At 46.5% G+C, this 17,913-nt stretch overlaps 1 protein-coding gene across 7 annotated transcripts in view; it reads right to left on the bottom strand.

Moving 5' to 3' along the window:
- Positions 1-12,738: 12,738 nt before the first annotated feature.
- Positions 12,739-17,913, bottom strand: part of Pigl (phosphatidylinositol glycan anchor biosynthesis class L) — a 59,600-nt gene continuing 54,425 nt past the window's right edge. Inside the window, exons 4-8 of one of the 7 annotated variants that reach the window (XM_021639153.2) lie at positions 17,325-17,392; positions 16,595-16,693; positions 15,732-15,763; positions 13,973-14,106; positions 12,739-13,320 (exon numbers count right to left, since the gene is read on the bottom strand). In XM_021639153.2, the coding sequence (XP_021494828.1) occupies positions 13,171-13,320; positions 13,973-14,106; positions 15,732-15,763; positions 16,595-16,693; positions 17,325-17,392 (483 nt within the window). In that variant the 3' untranslated portion in view covers positions 12,739-13,170. Of the gene's footprint in view, positions 13,386-13,972; positions 14,107-15,731; positions 15,764-16,594; positions 16,694-17,324; positions 17,393-17,913 lie in introns of all 7 variants that reach the window. The other 6 variants (XM_021639154.2, XM_021639155.2, XM_021639157.2 and 3 more) reach the window with 6 other exon arrangements.

The raw sequence follows: 17,913 nt of genomic DNA on the forward strand, positions 1-17,913 counted from the left end.
GCAGGGGAAGTCACCAAAACAGGTTTCATCAGAAAACGTCATAATTTAGCACACTGGCTAAAATCTCCCAAAGCCTGACCGGGAGCCTGATCCCAGGAAACCATGGTTGGAAGAATGTTGTCCCCTGGTCTCCATATAGGGTTAACTACACCCCACAGAGTTAGGGAAAGGAAATAAAGACAGGTTTGTGGGATGCTGGGAGGGGTCCACATTGTTATTCCTGGTCAAAGATAGTCCCGGGGCTACACAATCCACAGAAACTCGATTTTCAGAGTCCAGTCTCCATGGTTGCTTGTAATCCCTGTAATCAGGAGGTAGAGGCGGGAGGATTGTGGCAAGCTCCATATCAGCCCATCTAAATAGCAAGTTCCAGATAGCCCAGACTACAGCGTAAGACAGTCTCAAAAACAAACAGACAAAAAGTACCAAAATTCCCAGGCATTCTTGTTTTTTGTTTGTTTGTTTGTTTTTTTTAATTAGAAATGTATCTTTAATTAGAAATGTATCTTTTTAATTAGAAATGTATCTTTAAATGCAATTTTCTAAAAAAAGATTTTTTTTTTAATTTGTTTTATGTATATGAGTGTTCTATTTTGATGCCAGAAGAGGGCATCAGATCACATTATAGATAGTTGTACTGGGAATTTTGGTGTCTTAAAAAACCCAATTATGTTATTATATAAACATGTTTTGGTTTCAGTCCCAGGTGTGGGATATGGGGCTGCTTCAGATCGTCCACAGCAGCAGACTATTTGCCCTGTGCTTGCTCTGGCAGGGGCATGATTCTGCCAGCTGAAGACAGTTTAATTCTGGGGGACTCTAAAGAGGGCATAAAAAGACCTAGAGCCCCGAGAGAAAAGGCACAGCTATTTCTCCTGCTGGTTCCTGCTCTTGCTGCTGCTGCTGTTAGTTTGTCAAATGACTGTGAGAAAAGATATGATGAGAAGTTGGAGGTATCCTGATGAGACTAAGACTAGACTGGTCCCCAAGGAACTCAGTGCCCCTAATCAGCAGGAAGTGGTCTAAAAAGATCTCAAAGTCCCTCTCCCCACTAACCTCCTGTCTCTCCTACCTAGTGTTGGGGTGTTGGAAGTGTTAAATTGGAGAAGGGTGGTAGATATAAGAACCCAAATAGAGTAGCATAAATAAATACACCTATAGGAACTGAACTCGGGACCTCTAGTGGGAGCAGCCCGCACTCTTAACCGCTGTGCCATCCCTGTAGCTCTAAAATTTTCTTTTGTTTCGTTTTTTTAAAACAGGCTTTCTCCGTGTGGCCCTGGCTGTCCTGGAATTTGCTCTGTAGACCAGGCTGGCCTCAAATTCAGAGCTCTATCCGCCTCTGCCTCCCAAGTGCTGGGATTAAGGCCTGTGCCATCACACCCTACTCTAATTTCTTTTTAAGATTTCATTTCGCATGAGTGTTTTGCCTGTTTGTATGTCCCCTACTTGCATGCAGTGTCTGAGAGGTCAGAAGAGGGTAGGTAATCCCCAGGGACTGGAGTTGCAGAGGGTTCTGAGCCACCCTGTGTGTGCTGGGACTCAAACCCAGGATCTGGGGCAAAGTCAGTAAGCAGTTTCAGCTGCTGAGCCTTTCCTCCAGACCCAGGAATGTTTCGTTTTGTTTGTCTGTTTTACCAAAGGCTCTCTCTACCTGTACTTTCTTCTACTTTCATATTTTGTTTTTGTGTTTCTTACTTTTCAAACATACAGCTCTTTGGTCTAGACTTCTTGTTTGTTTTCCAGACAAGGTTTCTCTGTGTAGCTTCTGCTGTCCTGGACTCACTCTGTAGAGCAGGCTGGCTTTGAACTCACAGAGATCTGCTTGCCTCTGTCTCCTGAGTGCTGGGATCAAAGGCGTGCACCACCACTGTCTCTGGCTTTTTTTTTTTTCAGTGTCCCTCCTCCACACCCCCTCTTGCTAGATTTTGTTAAAGGTGTCAGGGAGGAGTTTACTTCTAAAGCATCGAAATAGGTGACAGGTTGTCCACACTTCCCTTGACTAACAACCATCCACTCTTCATAGATTTAAAATGCTGGTGTACAAAATGTGTTTTCGAATCTGTACCTTAGGGAGCTGGAGAGATTGTTCAGTGGTTAAGAGCACTTGCCTGTTCTTCCAAAGGACCTGGGTTCAATTCCCAGCACCCACATGATGGCTCACAACTGTCTGTAACTCCAGAGATCTGATACCCTCACACAGGCATATGTGTAGGCACAGCACCTATGTACATAAAGTAAAAATAAATAATAACAAAATCTGTCCCCTTAATTTCTTCTCATCTACTTAAAAGACATTTTTATTTGTCCTGGGTGTCTGCACGCATGTGTGTGTGTGTGTTCCAGAGGGCACAGGGCAGCTTGCTGAGTCAGTCCTCTCCTTTGCCCCTGTGGGTTTGGTTGTTGAATTTAGGTCATCGGGCTTGGTGGCAAGCACCTTTGCTCACTGTGCCCAGCCTGTGTTCTTTCTTTTTGTGAACAGCAGTCCTTGCTGCCCAGGAACTGGCCTTGAATGTAGAGATCTGCCTGCTCCTAACCCTAGGACTTGGGACTAAAGGTGGGGTGCTGATCTTGCTTAGCAACGTGACTGCGTCTGGAACCAGCTGCTTGCTGTGCGAGATTTACTTGATTGGATCATCTGAGGTAGGAAGACCTACCCTCGAGCAGGGACAGGTCTTCTGGCGGCAGCTTATATGAACAGAAATGTAAGAAGGGAACTTGCTTTTTGCCTGCTTGCCCTCACGCTTGAGGGCAAGTCCATCCACCCTGCTGCTGAGGTATTCGTTCACTGTCATTAGAACATGTTCCTTCAGGGTTCCAACATAAATCAGAGAGCACACAGCTTGGTGAACTGAACAAATACCAGATTCTCGGCCTTCGTGTTTGTAGGCAGCCATTGTTGGACTAGCCAGACCACAACCTGTAACCATTCTAATAAACCACACACACACACATACACGCACATACATGTAAACCTATTATAATTGTCTTTCTAATTTATGATTATTGGGTTTGTACTGTTTTGCCTTTTTAGAGTATATTTTACTTCTAAAAAGCTCAAGCTGGGCAGTAGTGGAGCATGTCTTTAATCCCAGCACTTTGGAAGGCAGAGGCAGGTGGATCACTGTTAGTCTGAGGCAACCTGGTGTATAGAATTAGTTCCAGGACAGCCAGAGCTGCACAGAGAAACCGTCTTGAAAAACCAAAAGAAAACCAAAACAAACACGCAAACAAAACCTCTTTAGTAAAGCATTGTGCCATTGGATATACCCCTGCTGTCAGCTGGCACCAGCTCCCTGACGAGTCTTTGTTTTGAAATGGTGGCACACTTTAAGCTCTTTCTATAATGTGGGGTTGTAAGGGCGTTCAACTGGAAATGGTTGAGTTGGGGCATTGGGGCGTGCCCAGTTTAATGACAGTATTTTTTTTGTGTCGGAGGACAAAGGAACAATCCAATTCTTCAGTTGAAGAAATGCTTTGTCAACACTCTGCCTGGGGTTCAAGCCCATATGGGCCCTGACGTATCTCCTTTTTCTTGGCCTCTCCTCACTTCAGCAGCATCCCAGCCTTGTGGTGGATTCTGAGTCTCTGCACAGGTCTCTTATGGCTCCTTCTAAAGCTGAACATCTCTCTGCCGTAGGAAGTCAGGATCAGGACACTGGTGACATGAAGGTTTGCGTGGCTTCCTTACTCTTCTATTGCTGTGGGCAAAACACCCCAACTAAGAAACTTAGACAAAAGTATTTAACTGGGCTTTTGGTTTCGGAAGGCGGAGCAAAGGCATGGTGACAGGGACAGTCAAGAGCTCACATTCTGATCCACTAGCACCAGGCAGGATGGGGGTGGGGCTGGCACCGCCTCCAGATAAGCCACACCTCCTAATTCTTCCCAAACAGTTCTACCAACTTGGGATCAAAAATTCAAACCTCTGAAGCCTTTGGGGGAGCATTTTCGTTCAAACAACCACGGCACTCACCAGCAAGGCTTTGAAAGGTTCAGACCCTGAACTTCCATGTGGTATCGCAGCCTTACCTACGAAACTGAGTTGCTTGCGCCCTATTTGTCACGCCGTGGCTGGGATTTGTGGTATTCCGACAGTGGCTGAGGAAATTGCCTGTTTCCACGAGGCTCCTCACTTGGTTGCCGTGGGATTGTAGCACTTTCTTTCCAGTGGTGACTTCCCTATTCTATCTCAGAAGCCATTCTGCTTCCTTTTTTATTTTGTATTTCCTTATGCTGATTTATTCTATTTTTCTCCCTCTCTCTCTCTTTCTGGAGCTGAGGACTGAACTCAGGCCCTTGTGCTTGCTAGGCAAGTGCTCTACCACTGAGCTAAACCCCTAACTCCTGATTATTTTATGTCATTTCTCAAAACTTATCCTTTCTACTATTTTGTTGTTGTTGTATCTGTTATATTCATCTGTAACTAAGTCTTTCTTCTGGTTTATGGTGTTGACTTTCTAGAACCAAATTCTATAGTTCACTTGTTTTCCCCACATTTTTTTTCACCTTTTTTTAAGATTTTCATTTAATTTTATTTTATGTTTATTACTGTGGAGGTATCAGATCCCTTGGAACTGGAGTTACAGACAGTGGTGAACTGCCATGTGGGTGCTGGGAGTTGAACCCAAGGTCCTTGGAAGAGCAGACAGCGCTCTTAACCACTGAGCCATCTCTCCAGCCCCCTCATCTTTTTTTAAAAGAAAGAAGTTATAAAGACTATAGATTACCTACCCACATACGTACTTATATATATAAAGACTATAGATTACCTACCCACATACGTACTTATATATATAAAGACTATAGATTACCTACCCACATACGTACTTATATATATATAAAGACTATAGATTACCTACCCACATACGTACTTATATATATAAAGACTATAGATTACCTACCCACATACGTACTTATTTCTGAATAATGTGTAGCGTGTGCATGTGCAGGGCGTGTATCCATGTCTCTGTGTGTGTGTGTGTGCCTGCCCGTGTATCTGTGTGTGTGTGTGTGCCTGCCCGTGTATCTGTGTGTGTGTTTTGCGTGCATATGTGTGTGTGTGTGTGTGTGTGCCCGCCCATGTATCTGTGTGTGTGTTTTGCATGCATGTGTGTTTGCGTGTGTGTGTGTGTGTGTGCCCGTGTGCCCGTGTGCCTGTGTATCTGTGTGTGTGTTTTGCGTGCATATGTGTGTGTGTGTGTTCCCTGCCCATGTATCTGTGTGTGTTTTGCGTGCATGTGTGTGTGTGTGTGTGTGTGCCTGCCCGTGTATCTGTGTGTGTGTTTTGCGTGCATGTGTGTGTGTGTGCCCGCCCATGTATCTGTGTGTGTTTTGCATGCATGTGTGTTTGCGTGCGTGTGTGTGTGTGTGTGTGTGTGTGTGTGTGTGTGTGTGTGTGTATGTGCCCGTGTGCCCGTGTATCTGTGTGTGTGTTTTGCATGCATGTGTGTCTGTGTGTATCTGGGGGGGGGGTGTTGTGTATGTGACTTCCAGAGGCTGGGGTCCCCTGGAGCAGTTGTTTGTGAGCCGCCTGACACTGTGCTGGGAGCCACACTGGTCCCCTGCAGAAGCAGTGGGCACGTTTAACAAGGAGCCGTCCCCAGCCCAGGGCTGGTGTTCCTCGTGCCTGATTGTCAGGTTCTGGAGGAGGCGAGAGCTTCCGGCTGTTGTTGCCAATTTGCTTGTTTTGCTTTGCTTTGCTTTTCAGCCATGGTCTCTCTACATACTGTGGCCGCCCTGAACTCACAGAGCTCCATCTGCCTCTGACCTCCTTCTCCCCAGGGCTGGGATTAAGGGCATGTGTTACCGTGCCCTACCTTACTATTGTTTTTTTTTTTTTTTTTAATGAAGATACTTGTCTCTAGGTTTTGTTTCGGAGTCTGTGATCTCTGTGCACATCTTGTGATATGAACCTGTTACAAAAATATACATCTTTGTCTAGCTTAATGCTTTTTGTTTTCCTGGAATTTGGAGCATGGTTCACCCTTTTATTTTTAGTCTTTGTCACAGATACAGTATGCTTTGGTGGAGAAATTCACTCCATTAGTGTATTTTGAAAGTAACTAAGACCTGACTTTATTTCCTCTGCGTTACTCCCATTAAATTTATTTCAGTCTTCCATTTTAGATTTTGTTTCCTTTTTCTCCTTTGTTTTTTGTTTTTTTTTTTTGTTTGTTTGTTTTTGTTTTTTTTGCTGTGAAGGCTATTTACTTCTAGACGTGTTCTTGGGTAGTCCAGGGCAGCCTTGGGCTCTGTGTAGCAGAGCACAGCCTTGAACTTCTGATCTCCTGCCTTCACCTCCCGATTCCAGGCATACGGCAGCACCACACTGCACAGCACTGAAATCAGACCCAGGGCCCCGCGAATCCTGGGCAACCACTTCTCTGAGCTCCAGCCCAGCTGTTCTGCTTTTAAGTTTCCCCTTGTGAATCTGGACACAATGCTCTCCCTCCTCTGACAATCCCCACTGACCCCTGTTATTTGTCCCTCCACATGGTGGCACTTTACCCCCTTCCCTGGGGGTGCCTCTGCTCCAGAAGAGACCTTTAGAATGCCCCCCCCACTCCGTCACAGCAACTACAGAGCAGTAATGACGCAGACCGGAAGGCAACCTGCTGACTGGATTTCAGCTTGGGCTCTGCAAATCCTAGCTCCCACCCCAGGAAAGGGCATTTTCTAGAGTGTCACACAGTTCAGCCTCAGCTGCTACTCAAAGGCTGAATGTTTTAAGGAGGCAAATGTGACTCTGTTTATGTTTTGGTTTGGTTTTCAGAGAGAAGGTCTTGCTGTGTAACTCAGGGTGGCTTTAAGGGTCACCTGCAGGCTCTTTTTATGCAACTCTGCCTATCCCGCCCGGAACTCACTATGTAGACCAGACTGGCCTATTGATTTATTTGTTTGGTACTATTATTATTTGGTTTTTCCTTTTTTAAAAATGTATTTAATTTTATTCTCTGTGCATTGGTCTGAAGGGTCAGAATCCCTAGAATTGGAGTTACAGACAGTTGCGCACTGCCATGTGGATGCTGGGAATTGAACCCAGGTGCTTTTGGAAGAGCAGCCAGTGCTCTTAACCACTGAGCCATCTCTCCAGCCCTTATTTTTTACTTTTTTTTTTACTTTTTTTTTTTAACAAATAAAAGATACTTGTGTATAGTGAGAATTCTGGAATTTTTGTTTCTTTAAAAAAACACAAAAATATTGTAATAATATGTTTTAATCCCAGGTAAGGTGAAATGAGACTTCAAAGCAGCTGCTTATGATTTTCCTCCTGCGCTAGCAGAGGCGTGATTTTGCCAGCTGCAGATAGGTTCTTCCATCCTGTGATGTTTAGGATACTGGGGACTTTCAGAGGATATATAAATGCTAGGGCCCCGAGAGAGGCATGGTGGGTTGCTTGGTTGCTGTTGGTTGCAGGGTTTTTTGTTATTGTTGTTGTTTTTTGATACAGGTTTTCTCTGTGTAGCCCTTGGCTATCCTGGATTCCCTTTGTAGATCAGGCTGGCCTCAAACTCACATAGATCGGCCTGCCTCTGCCTCCTGAATGCTGAGATTAAAAGCGTGTGCCACTTTGCTCCACTAATCCCAGTTTGTTAGCTCTGCTAATCCTGGTTTTTTAAGTAGTCAGAGAAGAAACAACAAGAATAAATTAGATATCTTAAAAAAAAAAGATTTTATTTATTATTTATACTACATTCTGGCTGCACACCAGATCTTACTATAGATGGTTATAAGCCACCATGTGGTTGTGGGAATTGAACTCTGGACCTTTGGAAGGACAGCGAGTGTTCTTAACCTCTGAGTCCTCTCTCCAGCCCAAGAAGTTAAATATCTTGATGGTAAAAAACAAACTTCCCCTGAGGAACTTGATGACCCTAACCAGTAGGAAGTAGTCTAACAATGAGATGGCCCCTTTCTGACACCTAAGTTTATTCAGGCTCTTTCCTTTCCTCTACATCCTTTTTTCTCTCTTATCTAGTGTTACAGGGTTGAAAGGGTGGAAAAAAGGGGGTAGAGAAAACTCACAAAGTCGCAAATGCCAGTTAGACTTCAGATTTGATGAGTTCTGATGGACTTGTTCCAATTAAGGACATTTACTTTTATTGTCCCTTCCCAGGGGCCTCGTCCCCTTCTGGGGCTGTTTTCACTGACACCAAGGCAACTGTATGTCATTCACCTCTTCCAACATGACTTCTGCTTTTCGGCTTTCCCCACTTTACCCTCTCAGATAGATCTTGTTATTGTAGATCCATCTATCCATCCATTCATCCATCTGTTCCTTTTTTGTTTGTTTGATGTAAAAAGGAACCAAACCAGCTGGGCTTAAGTTGTGCGCCACTGTGCCATATGCTATTGGAGATTTCTAATCTGGCCACTGCTCGGAGCATCCCTCTGTTGAAACCAGTTTTGGAGCTTTCATTACTATAAAGTCTCTTTGTTCCTCTACTGAGGTCCACCCCCTCCCAGAGTGGAATCCACCCTTTTGAGCCTCCTCAGGTAAGGAGACCCCATTTGTTTTCTATCTGGTGGCTCTTGGGTCTTGCTTCTTTGAGAGCTGAGTGTTCTTGAGTAGTGGCTAAAGGGAAAAGTGGTTGGAATATTTTTTGTTGTTGTTTTGTGTGGGGGTGGGGCTCCTTCTCTCCTCCTAGCCTGGTTGTCTTCCTGAAGGAACCCCTGGAATTTTGACATCTGTTCCAGGCCTCAGGGGCTGCTGCCTAGATTGGTTTACCGCATAGACTGACAACTGGCTATTTGGACCCCTGAGGAGGACTTTTGTTTTGGGGTACAGGGTCTCTCTATGTAGTCCTAGCTGTCCTTGGAACTCAACTATGTGAACTCAGAGATACCTGCCTACCTCTGCCTCCCCAGTGCTAGGAAATTAAAATCTCCAGCCACCAGTAAGGGGCTGCAGAAAGAGCTGCCTTAGGACAGTTTGTAGTAAGGCACTTTCCTCCTGTCATAAGCTGCCCCAGGGTTAACTTCACTAGAAGGTGCCAGCACTTGGCCACATCTGTGGCTGCCCCCGAGGGCCGCAAGAGCCACCCTCCCTCCATTTCCTGTCCTTTGCTCTCTGAGCATCAAGAAGACACTGGCTTCTGAGCTTTTCAGAACCCAGAATGGAGTGTGTGGTTCAGGGCCGTGTTGCCCATGCTGTGTCCTCTCTGCTGTGACGTTTTGGAGTCCAGCCTCTAAGCTGTGGTGTCCACCCTGGATGTGAGTGGACATGGGGCTGGGGGGGTGTGTGGCCTTCTGAAGACACAGCAAATGAAAACTCACAGTAAGCAGAATTCGTTCAGAAACCCAATGGATAACGGCTGTTTCTGGTTCAGCCTTCGTCGTGTAACTCCTCTTCAACCTCGTTCTGAACACAAAGACATGCACTGTCCACTGTGTATGCCCTCATGCCGTCCAACCCTTGGAGAAACGTCGTGCTTCCATTATGGAAAACCAGTACTTAACGTTTTTCTACTGAGCATGAATATATCAAATTCCAGCACTTGGAAGGCTGAGGCAGGAGGATCTCTGTGAATTCAAAGCCAGCTGGGTCTACATAAGAGTTCCAAGCCAGCCAAAGCTGCATAGTGAGAGCCTCTCTGTGTTAGGGTCCAAAAATCCAAAACAACCCAAGTAGACACAAGAGTCCATGCAAAGCAAAGTCTGTATTTGAATCAGGGAGCAGGAAATGAGCCGTCAGGGACAACAGCACAGACTCAGGAGCTGACTGACATCTTTGAGTGTTCGTCTTCCTAAGTGTTTAAGCAGGCGACAATAGTGAGAATTCTGGTCTCTTTAGAAACCTGATTGTGTTATGTGAAGATGTTTTTTGTTTTAATCCTAGGCACTGGGGCATGGGGCTGCTTTGGATTGCCCACAGCCGTTAACTGTGACCATCTCATGCCCTAGGAAAGGCACAGTTTTTGTCAGCTACAGATAATTCTGGGGACTCTAGAGAGGGCATAAATGGAAGGGCATGGAGAGGGCCCGTGCTGGCTGCTGCTCCCCTTGCTGTCCCTCACACTGCTATGTTGGCTATTGCTGGATTGCTAGATGAGGAAGACTGGACTTGCTCCAAGGAGCCTGATGGCCCTAATCAGCAGGAAGTGGTCTAAAAAGAGATCTATGCTCCCTCTCCCTGCTAACCTTCCTTCTCACTTACCTAGTGCTGGGGGGTTGGAAGAGATTGGGATAGAGAAGGGTGAAAGCTGTTTTGCCTGCGTTCATGTATCTGCACCACAGATGTGTCTGCTGCCCACAAAGGACAAGAGGGGGTAGCGACTCCCTTAAAATGGCAGTTTTAGGCAGTTGTAAGCCACTGTGTGGGCGCTGGAAACCAAGTCCAAGGCCTCTGCAAGAGCAGCAAATGCTCTTAACTGCTGAGGCGTCTCTCCAGCCCACAATGTTTGACTGTAATAATTTCTTCATGAAGGGTGAGTGTCCGTAGCTATGAGACTGCAAAATGTGGCCCGGTTAGCACGAAGCTTGAATCTAACAGCGAGACGGCTCTGCGGGTTAAGGTCCTGTCCCTGGAACCTACACGGCGGAAGGACAGAACTAACTCCTGAAGGTTGTCCTCTGACCTCCATACCACACACAAACACACACACACACACACACAAATGTAAAAAAAAAAAATGTTTATATTGCTGTTTGATTTGGTGACTTTCATAAAAAAAATCATGAAATCATTTTTGGCTTGGGATTAGGGCAGGATTTCCATCAGTTTCTGAGATGTTCTTAAACACGTCTCTGCTGTTTTGTATTATATATCTATGGGACTAGGCACTGTCACTAATGACTATACAATCAAAATATCGATTGTCTTTGAAAAATGCTGGCTCATACCTGTCATCCCAGCACTTGGGGAGGCAGAGGCAGGAGGAGCTTTGTGAGTTTAAGGCCAGCCTGGTCTACACAGAGTGAATCCAGGATAGCAAGGGCTACACAGAGAGACCCTGTCTTGAAAAAAAAAACAATAACAAACAAAAGAAGGAACCAAACTGAAGCCATTTTGAATAAAACTGCTATTTTGAATAGGGGACAAAGAAAGTTTAAGTTTCCAAGATCTCCCTGGTTAACTGACATCGTGCTTGGCAGAGAGAGACATGTATGTGGGTAGCTGATATCCTGGTAGGCAATCGAGACATGGCTGCTAGGCACGTCACCCTGACACAGTTGAATAACCCAACCAATGAGGACAGGATAAGTGTACCACAAAGACACGCTCCTCAGGAAGTCCCTTATCCCTAAATTCTGACTGGTGGGAAAATATAACTGTAACTTGACACACGTGTTTGCGGTTTTCAAGCCTAAAAACTAACATTCTGGCTTGGTTGGGGTAGGAGGTGGGTGAGGTGGGAGTGGGTGGGGCGTGCCCCAGTTCAGTTCCCAAGTCTGTTGTGTGGCCCTGATGCATCATTAGTAGCTCCAGTAGAATGAATTTTTGTCACCTGAAGGCATACTATTTTAGCTCTTTTATGATCATTATTAGTAAATGCTGTATTTATGTACTTATTTGTACACCTGTGTATCTGGGATTGTGTAAAACTCTCTCAGGTGAAGGGGGCTCATGAATGGAGACTGCCTGGGCAGCGCTGACTCACAGAAGATGCTCATGTAAAGAAATAGCATCGACTAGGCAATCGGCAAATAAAAAGGCCATTAGAAATTCCTCCCTAGGTGTTCACATAGTATTTACTTTGAAGAGAGTCTCCTTTAGCCTGGGCTGGTTTCAAATTTGCTGTGTAGTTGAAGATGACTTTAGATTTCTGATCCTCCTGCCTCCAGGGTCCGAGTGCTGGCACACACGTTTATGCTGTGCTGGAAACCAAACCCAGGGAAATACTCTACCAACTGAGCTACCATTCCCAACCTCTTAACTGATGAGCCGTATAGTCAAAAGTCAAACAAATACAAACAGGCACAAAATAATTCTCAAAAGTCGCTACCCGGAAACACTGTAATGCTGCTCATCTTTTTAACCTCTAAGATTTGAAAATAATTTTCATAGATTGTGCTGTGTGTATAGCATAAACATTTCAAAAGGAACGGTCAAAGTAACAGTTCTCACATCAATGGGGCTGTGAGGTAGTTTATCCTGGAGTGAAATATGTACCAATGACCCAGGATACAGACTGAGGTTATTCCGGTTCCATGAGGCTTTATAGCAGCGGGACAGTGAAAGTCATACACAGGCACTTTCCCCATAGGAGGTGGGACCATCAGGAAGGCAGGTCACAGGAAAGCAGGGACGTCTCCGCTGCAGGCCCCTAGAGCTATCTGAAAGCACCCTATATTCCTAACGGTCACAATGATGTTAGTCACTTCCAGAAGCGGGGAAGGAGTGGCTAGTACGGTGTATAAGGATGCCCCAAGAGATCTTGGTTCTGGACTCGCAGCCTTTCAACCTCTATCAGCTAGTCAGCCTTGCAGAGGGACCAGTGTAAAACACAGCACAAAAGGAAGCTGCTTCTGGGACCTGCTCCATAGGCACGGGAACCCCTCCGTTTACACACGTGGGCATGGAAACATATATTTTTCCCAAACAAATTAAGAAAATTGTTTATGGGGCTGGAGAGATGGCTCAGAGGTTAAGAGCACTGGCTGCTCTTCCAAAGGTCCTGAGTTCAATTCCCAGCAGCCACATGGTGGCTCATAACCATCTATAATGAGATCTAGTGCCTTCTTCTGGTGTGTAGGCAGAATGCTGTATAAATAAATAATAAAGAAAGAAAGAAATCTTTAAAAAAATTGTTTATTCATTATCTTGATTTTGTGACATAGATTTTTACTTGTGGGTATATTGCTTTATTTAAAAGTAGTTTTATCACAATCTGTTCTATTAAAATATCCATAATTTATTTATTTGAGGTTATTTTTTTTAAGGGTCTCATTATGTAGCTCTGGCTGTCCTGGAACTCATTATGTAGACCAGGCTGGCCACAAACTTAACTTAGAGAGATCCACCTGTGTCTGCTTTCTGAATGCTGGGATTAGAGGCATGTACCACTATACCTATACCTAACTTTAATACAAAAGAACTTTTTTGTATTGGTTCAATATTTCACTATCAGAATATATATATATACACACATATATTTAGATAGGGTCTTTCTTTGTGAGTTCTGGTTGTCCTGGAGCTCACTATGTAGACCAGGCTGGCCTTTTTCCTCAGTGGCTGCTCGGCTGGAGTCTCCCTGCGTCAAGGAGGTAAGTCGGCCCAGAGCCCCGCCCAGGACTTCTGGTTTCCCCTTTTGTTCTGAAGATCTGAAAACTCTTCCGACGCTTCAGAGGAAGTTCAGGGTGTTGATCCTCATGTACCTAGAGAAGAGGATGTAGAGGTGGCGGAACCAGACGAGCTGACTGTGGTGGCAGGACATGGCTTTCTGGAAGAGTCAAAGAGGGCCAGTGATGGACACTTGCTCTGGAGCTGATATTTGCAGCTCTTCTTGCAGGGTAGGCATCTCAACCCCCAGTCCCCACCCCCAACCCTAATGATTCTGAGTTACCTGCCCCGCTAAGCTCTTTCTGTGTTTGAACACGTGTGTGTGCACCCCTTGTGTGCAGTACCCATGGAGGCCAGAAGAGGGCGACAGATCCCCTGGAACTGGAGTCATAGATGGTTGTAGGCGGCTCAGTGAGGGTGCATGAAACCGAACCCAAGAGCAGCAAATGCCTCCTGACCACTGAGCCGCCTCTCCAGCACCTTAGTTTCATTTTACTGATGCTGTTATGTATTTCTGAGTTTCCTAAAATGAGCATGTACCATTTATTTACTTAAAATTTGTATAATCAGGGGAAAAAAGCTCAAGTCATTGACAGTGTATACCTGTCATTTATAGCTGGAATGATCTAGCGCCTGGGACAGGGCTGGTCCCTGTGGAGGAGAGTGTGTTGTGGGTAGCAGGGCTTAGAGCAGCCAAGGGAGCTGAGGCTGGTTCACAGTGCAGTGTCTAGGAAGTACAGTCCTTACCTTGGCCTGGGCCACTTCTTCGCTGGTGAGCATGAAGAGGACATCCTGGGGTGACAGGAGCGACCAGGGCAGATCTAGGAGGTAGACGTACTTCCGAAGTACATTCACAGACTGGAGCATGAGTACAGAGCACCCTGGGCAAGGAAGGACGGCAGGTGGATTGCTGCTCTCAGCCAGGGGTTTCCCCGGCCACCTCCCCCATCTCCCGGTACAGGCAGGCAGGGGGCTTGCTCTTTGACCAGGATTCTCCCATATGGGAACAGTGCCAGGCGGCAGAAGCTCTCTACTGTGAGAGTTCTTGAAAGAGCACAGGTTTGCTAGACAGGGAGGAGGGGCGATGGAGACAGAGATTTCTGAGCTGGGAGGCTGAAGACTCACTCCAGCTCTGCTCTGCCGGCAGGCACTGGGTGTGGTGGTTCTCATCTGTAATCCTAGCACTTGGAAGGCAGGTGGACTGCCTCCAATTGAGGCAAGCCTGGGTTACATAGCAAGTTTCAGGCCAGCCTGGGCTTCAGAGTGAGACCTCATCTCTGAAAAACTTGTGGCGTGGGAAGTCCCTTCGCTGCTCTGGAGTGTGCCTTCCTGGTTGATAGAGCGGTGTTGACAGTGTAGGGACTGTCCATCTCACGTGGCGGACAGAAGAGCCAGTGGAAGCCAGCAGTGTTCCTAAGGCCTCACAGCCTTGAAGACAGCACACATCACACACATTTCGCTCTCTGATCTCATGTCACCCTTGTGATGCAGGCCAGCCTAGAACTTGCAGTAGGACACCAGGCAGCCAATGGCCAGTGGGGTCCTGTGCTTCATGGGAGTTAGAAAGTGTTACTGGTTCAAGCACATCAATCTCTCAGGAACCAGGAGACACTTACAACCTCAGTGATGATTCGAGGGGAGTTTGGGCGGTCTAACAAAGTACCACCAGTGGAAAAGAGCTACCTGCCTGTGCGGAAACTAGATGAGGTGCACAGCAATGGATACAGGCTGAAGCCGCCACACACACCTGGCTGAGTCAGGGAGAGTGGCCCAGCTGCCAATCCTGCACAGCCTAGGGCTGCTCTGTGCACAGGCGTCCTTCAGTCCCCAGTGGTGCTGTTCTAGGACCACCACAAAGACTTCAATTATGCATGCTCAGGTCTCTCACATAAAACCACCCAGTGTCTGCACGGAACCTGCCCACAACCTCTTGTATACATTAAATCATCTCTAGGTTACTTATAATTTCTAATATGAGCAGATGCCATGGAAATAGTTGCTATGTTACATTGTCTGGGGACTAAGAAGGAGAAAAGAACCTGCGTGTTCAGCGCAGTTGCCATTTTTTTCTCCTTGCATATTTAAATATATTTGTGTGTGTGTGTGTGTGTGTGTGTGTGTGTGTGTGTGTGTGCGTGCGTGTGCGCGCGCGTGCACGTGTGTGCCTGAAAGGGCTTATGTGCACCACATTCGTGCACAGGGTGTCTGACTTCCCTGGAATTGGAATTATAAGTTGTAATATGCCTGATATGGGTGCTGGGAAGTGAACCCAAGTCCTTTGCAGGAGCAGTAACTGCTCTAAACTGGGGAGCCCATCATCCCCCTGAATAATTTTGGTCCATGGTGTTAAGTCCATAGATACATAGAAATCCATAGATACTGAGGGCTGACAATATTTGCAAATTTCCTTGGTAAGTTTCTCAGAGAGGTAGTAACTGGTGTTTATTTGCAAACAAACAAACAAACAAACAAACAAACACTCAAAACAGCAGCAGGCCTTCCTTACCTTTAGGAAGCCTCCCTTCTGAGTGCAGGGCCCTGGAGGATGTGCAGGACAAGCATTAGAGAGGGTCTGAGTCACCTGCTCCTCTGTGTAAACAGGAGGAACCCTCAGAGCCAGAGCCCTCAGCCCATGCCCCAGCCAAGCACACAGGCGCCCGCTGGTTTCTATGCATGAATCAACATCTGAAAGTACAGGATGCCGTGACTCTGGAGGGAGCAAGAGTGGGCATTTCACTCCCACACTGCTCGATCTAGAAGTCGGTCTATGGCTTAGGAACAATCTGGCCCCAAGTTTTGCCCATTAGAGATGAGGATAATTACCCTCAAGTTATTTCTCTTAAAACTGGTCAGTGTCCTGGTTAGCTTTCTGTTGCTGTGATAAGGACGGTGACCAAAAACGGGAAGTCGGGGCAGGGACTCAAGAAGGAAGCTGGAGGCGGGGACTGAAGCCCAGGCCATGGAGGGGTGCTGCTCACTGGCCTGCTTTCTTCAACACCCCAGGACCACCTGGCCAGAGGCCACCACCCACAGCTGGCTGGACCCTCCCGCATCATCAAACAAGAAAATGCCCCACAGACTTGCCTACAGCCCTACTTGATGGTCTGGAGACAGCCATGGCTGTCCTGGACTTGATTTATAGACCAGGCTGGCCTCAAGCACACAGAGATCTGCCTGCCTCTGCCAAGTGCTGGGATTACAGGCGTGTGCTACCTGGCCGGCTTGGCAGCCTTTTCTTAATTGACATTCCCTCTTCCCACATGACCCCAGCTTGTGTCAAGCTGACAAAACAAAATAAGACAAAACGAAACAAAACAAAACAAAAAAAGCAGGGATGGAGCTAGCCAAGTACCCCATCAAGGGCCCTACCCAGTCTGTTGAGGTACTCTTGTTTTTTCTGTAGCAAACTTTATCTGACTCTTTTTCTGGCGAATATCTGGGTACGAATTTATAAGGCTCCATGTGGACCTGGAATAAAGTGGTTTCTTCCTGTTACTAGTTTGCTTTCCAGCAGCCCAGTCCTCAGAATAACCATTTGGCTAAAAGTTCATTTCTGGGATGTACACTTTCCTGTGTATCTTCACCAAAAAAAAAAAAAAAAAAGTCACATCTTTGACTGTAACCTGTGGTGTGTCTTTCTAGACTATGAATGAACCTAAGGCAACTGACAACACATAGCTGTATCTGTGGACTCTGTTGGACAGGAAGCAAATGATTTTTACAAGGGAGGAGTGAAGTGGAGCCTCCCATCATTCCACAGTCAAAGAATCAGGATAAACTGTGGAAAAAAAATTGGAGAGTAATCATCTCTGGCATCTTCTGAAGTTGCACACAACTAAAGACAAGGCTGGGGAGCCATCGTGTCAGGTCCTCCCTCGTGGAGGCGCCCCATGGAAGGGAGAACCAGGATGGCACCCACAAAGGCCAAACACCATACATGTTATTTTAAAAAAGGGATATGGTGAGGTGGGTGAGAATAGGGCAGCGATGACTGTGAGGTAGCATAAAAGTGAGTTTCTGGGGCAGGAAGTGTTTTAGTAGCTGACCCTTGAGCAAACAGAGAAACCCTTTCCCACTTCCGTCACCCAGAGAAGCGTACCTCACAGCTCTGTATAAAGCAACATGATTGCTGTGACCACTGACTCCTTCGGCATCAAAAGTCACCACCTGCAGGGACAGACCCAGGGAGAAAGGGCTCACTCAGAGCTGTTGAATGGCTTCTCCACCGCCTCAGCTTCAAAGCGGCCTTCACCATTCCTTTGGGGGAAGGGAAGAGCAGAACCCTGAAACTTAAAATTTGGAGCATCTGAGTAGCTTGTGGGCAGACAGCTGTGAGTTTCATGCTTCGTGCTTGCTCCTGAGTGGGATTCACCCCGCAACAGAAACTTGTCTTCAGAATCTGTTCCCTTGGAGACCACGGGAGAATAACAGGTGTTCCCCAGGAGCTGTCCACCTTGGTTTTTGAGCTAGGGCCTCTCCCTTGCCTGGAGCTTGCTGGTCAGGCAAGTCTGGCAGGCCGGGGAACCCCAGGGATCTTCCTGCCTCTGTCTCCCTAGTACTGGGACCATAAACACACAACATCATGCCTGCCTTCTGTCTGATTGTTTCCAACACGGGCTTTTCTGACCTCAATGTCTCCAGGCCTCAGGATGCCTCTGCTCTAGGCTGGGGATGTGGCTTACATGGGA

The sequence above is a fragment of the Meriones unguiculatus genome, chromosome 11, assembly GCF_030254825.1.
Source record: "Meriones unguiculatus strain TT.TT164.6M chromosome 11, Bangor_MerUng_6.1, whole genome shotgun sequence".
Taxonomy (NCBI): domain Eukaryota; kingdom Metazoa; phylum Chordata; class Mammalia; order Rodentia; family Muridae; genus Meriones; species Meriones unguiculatus.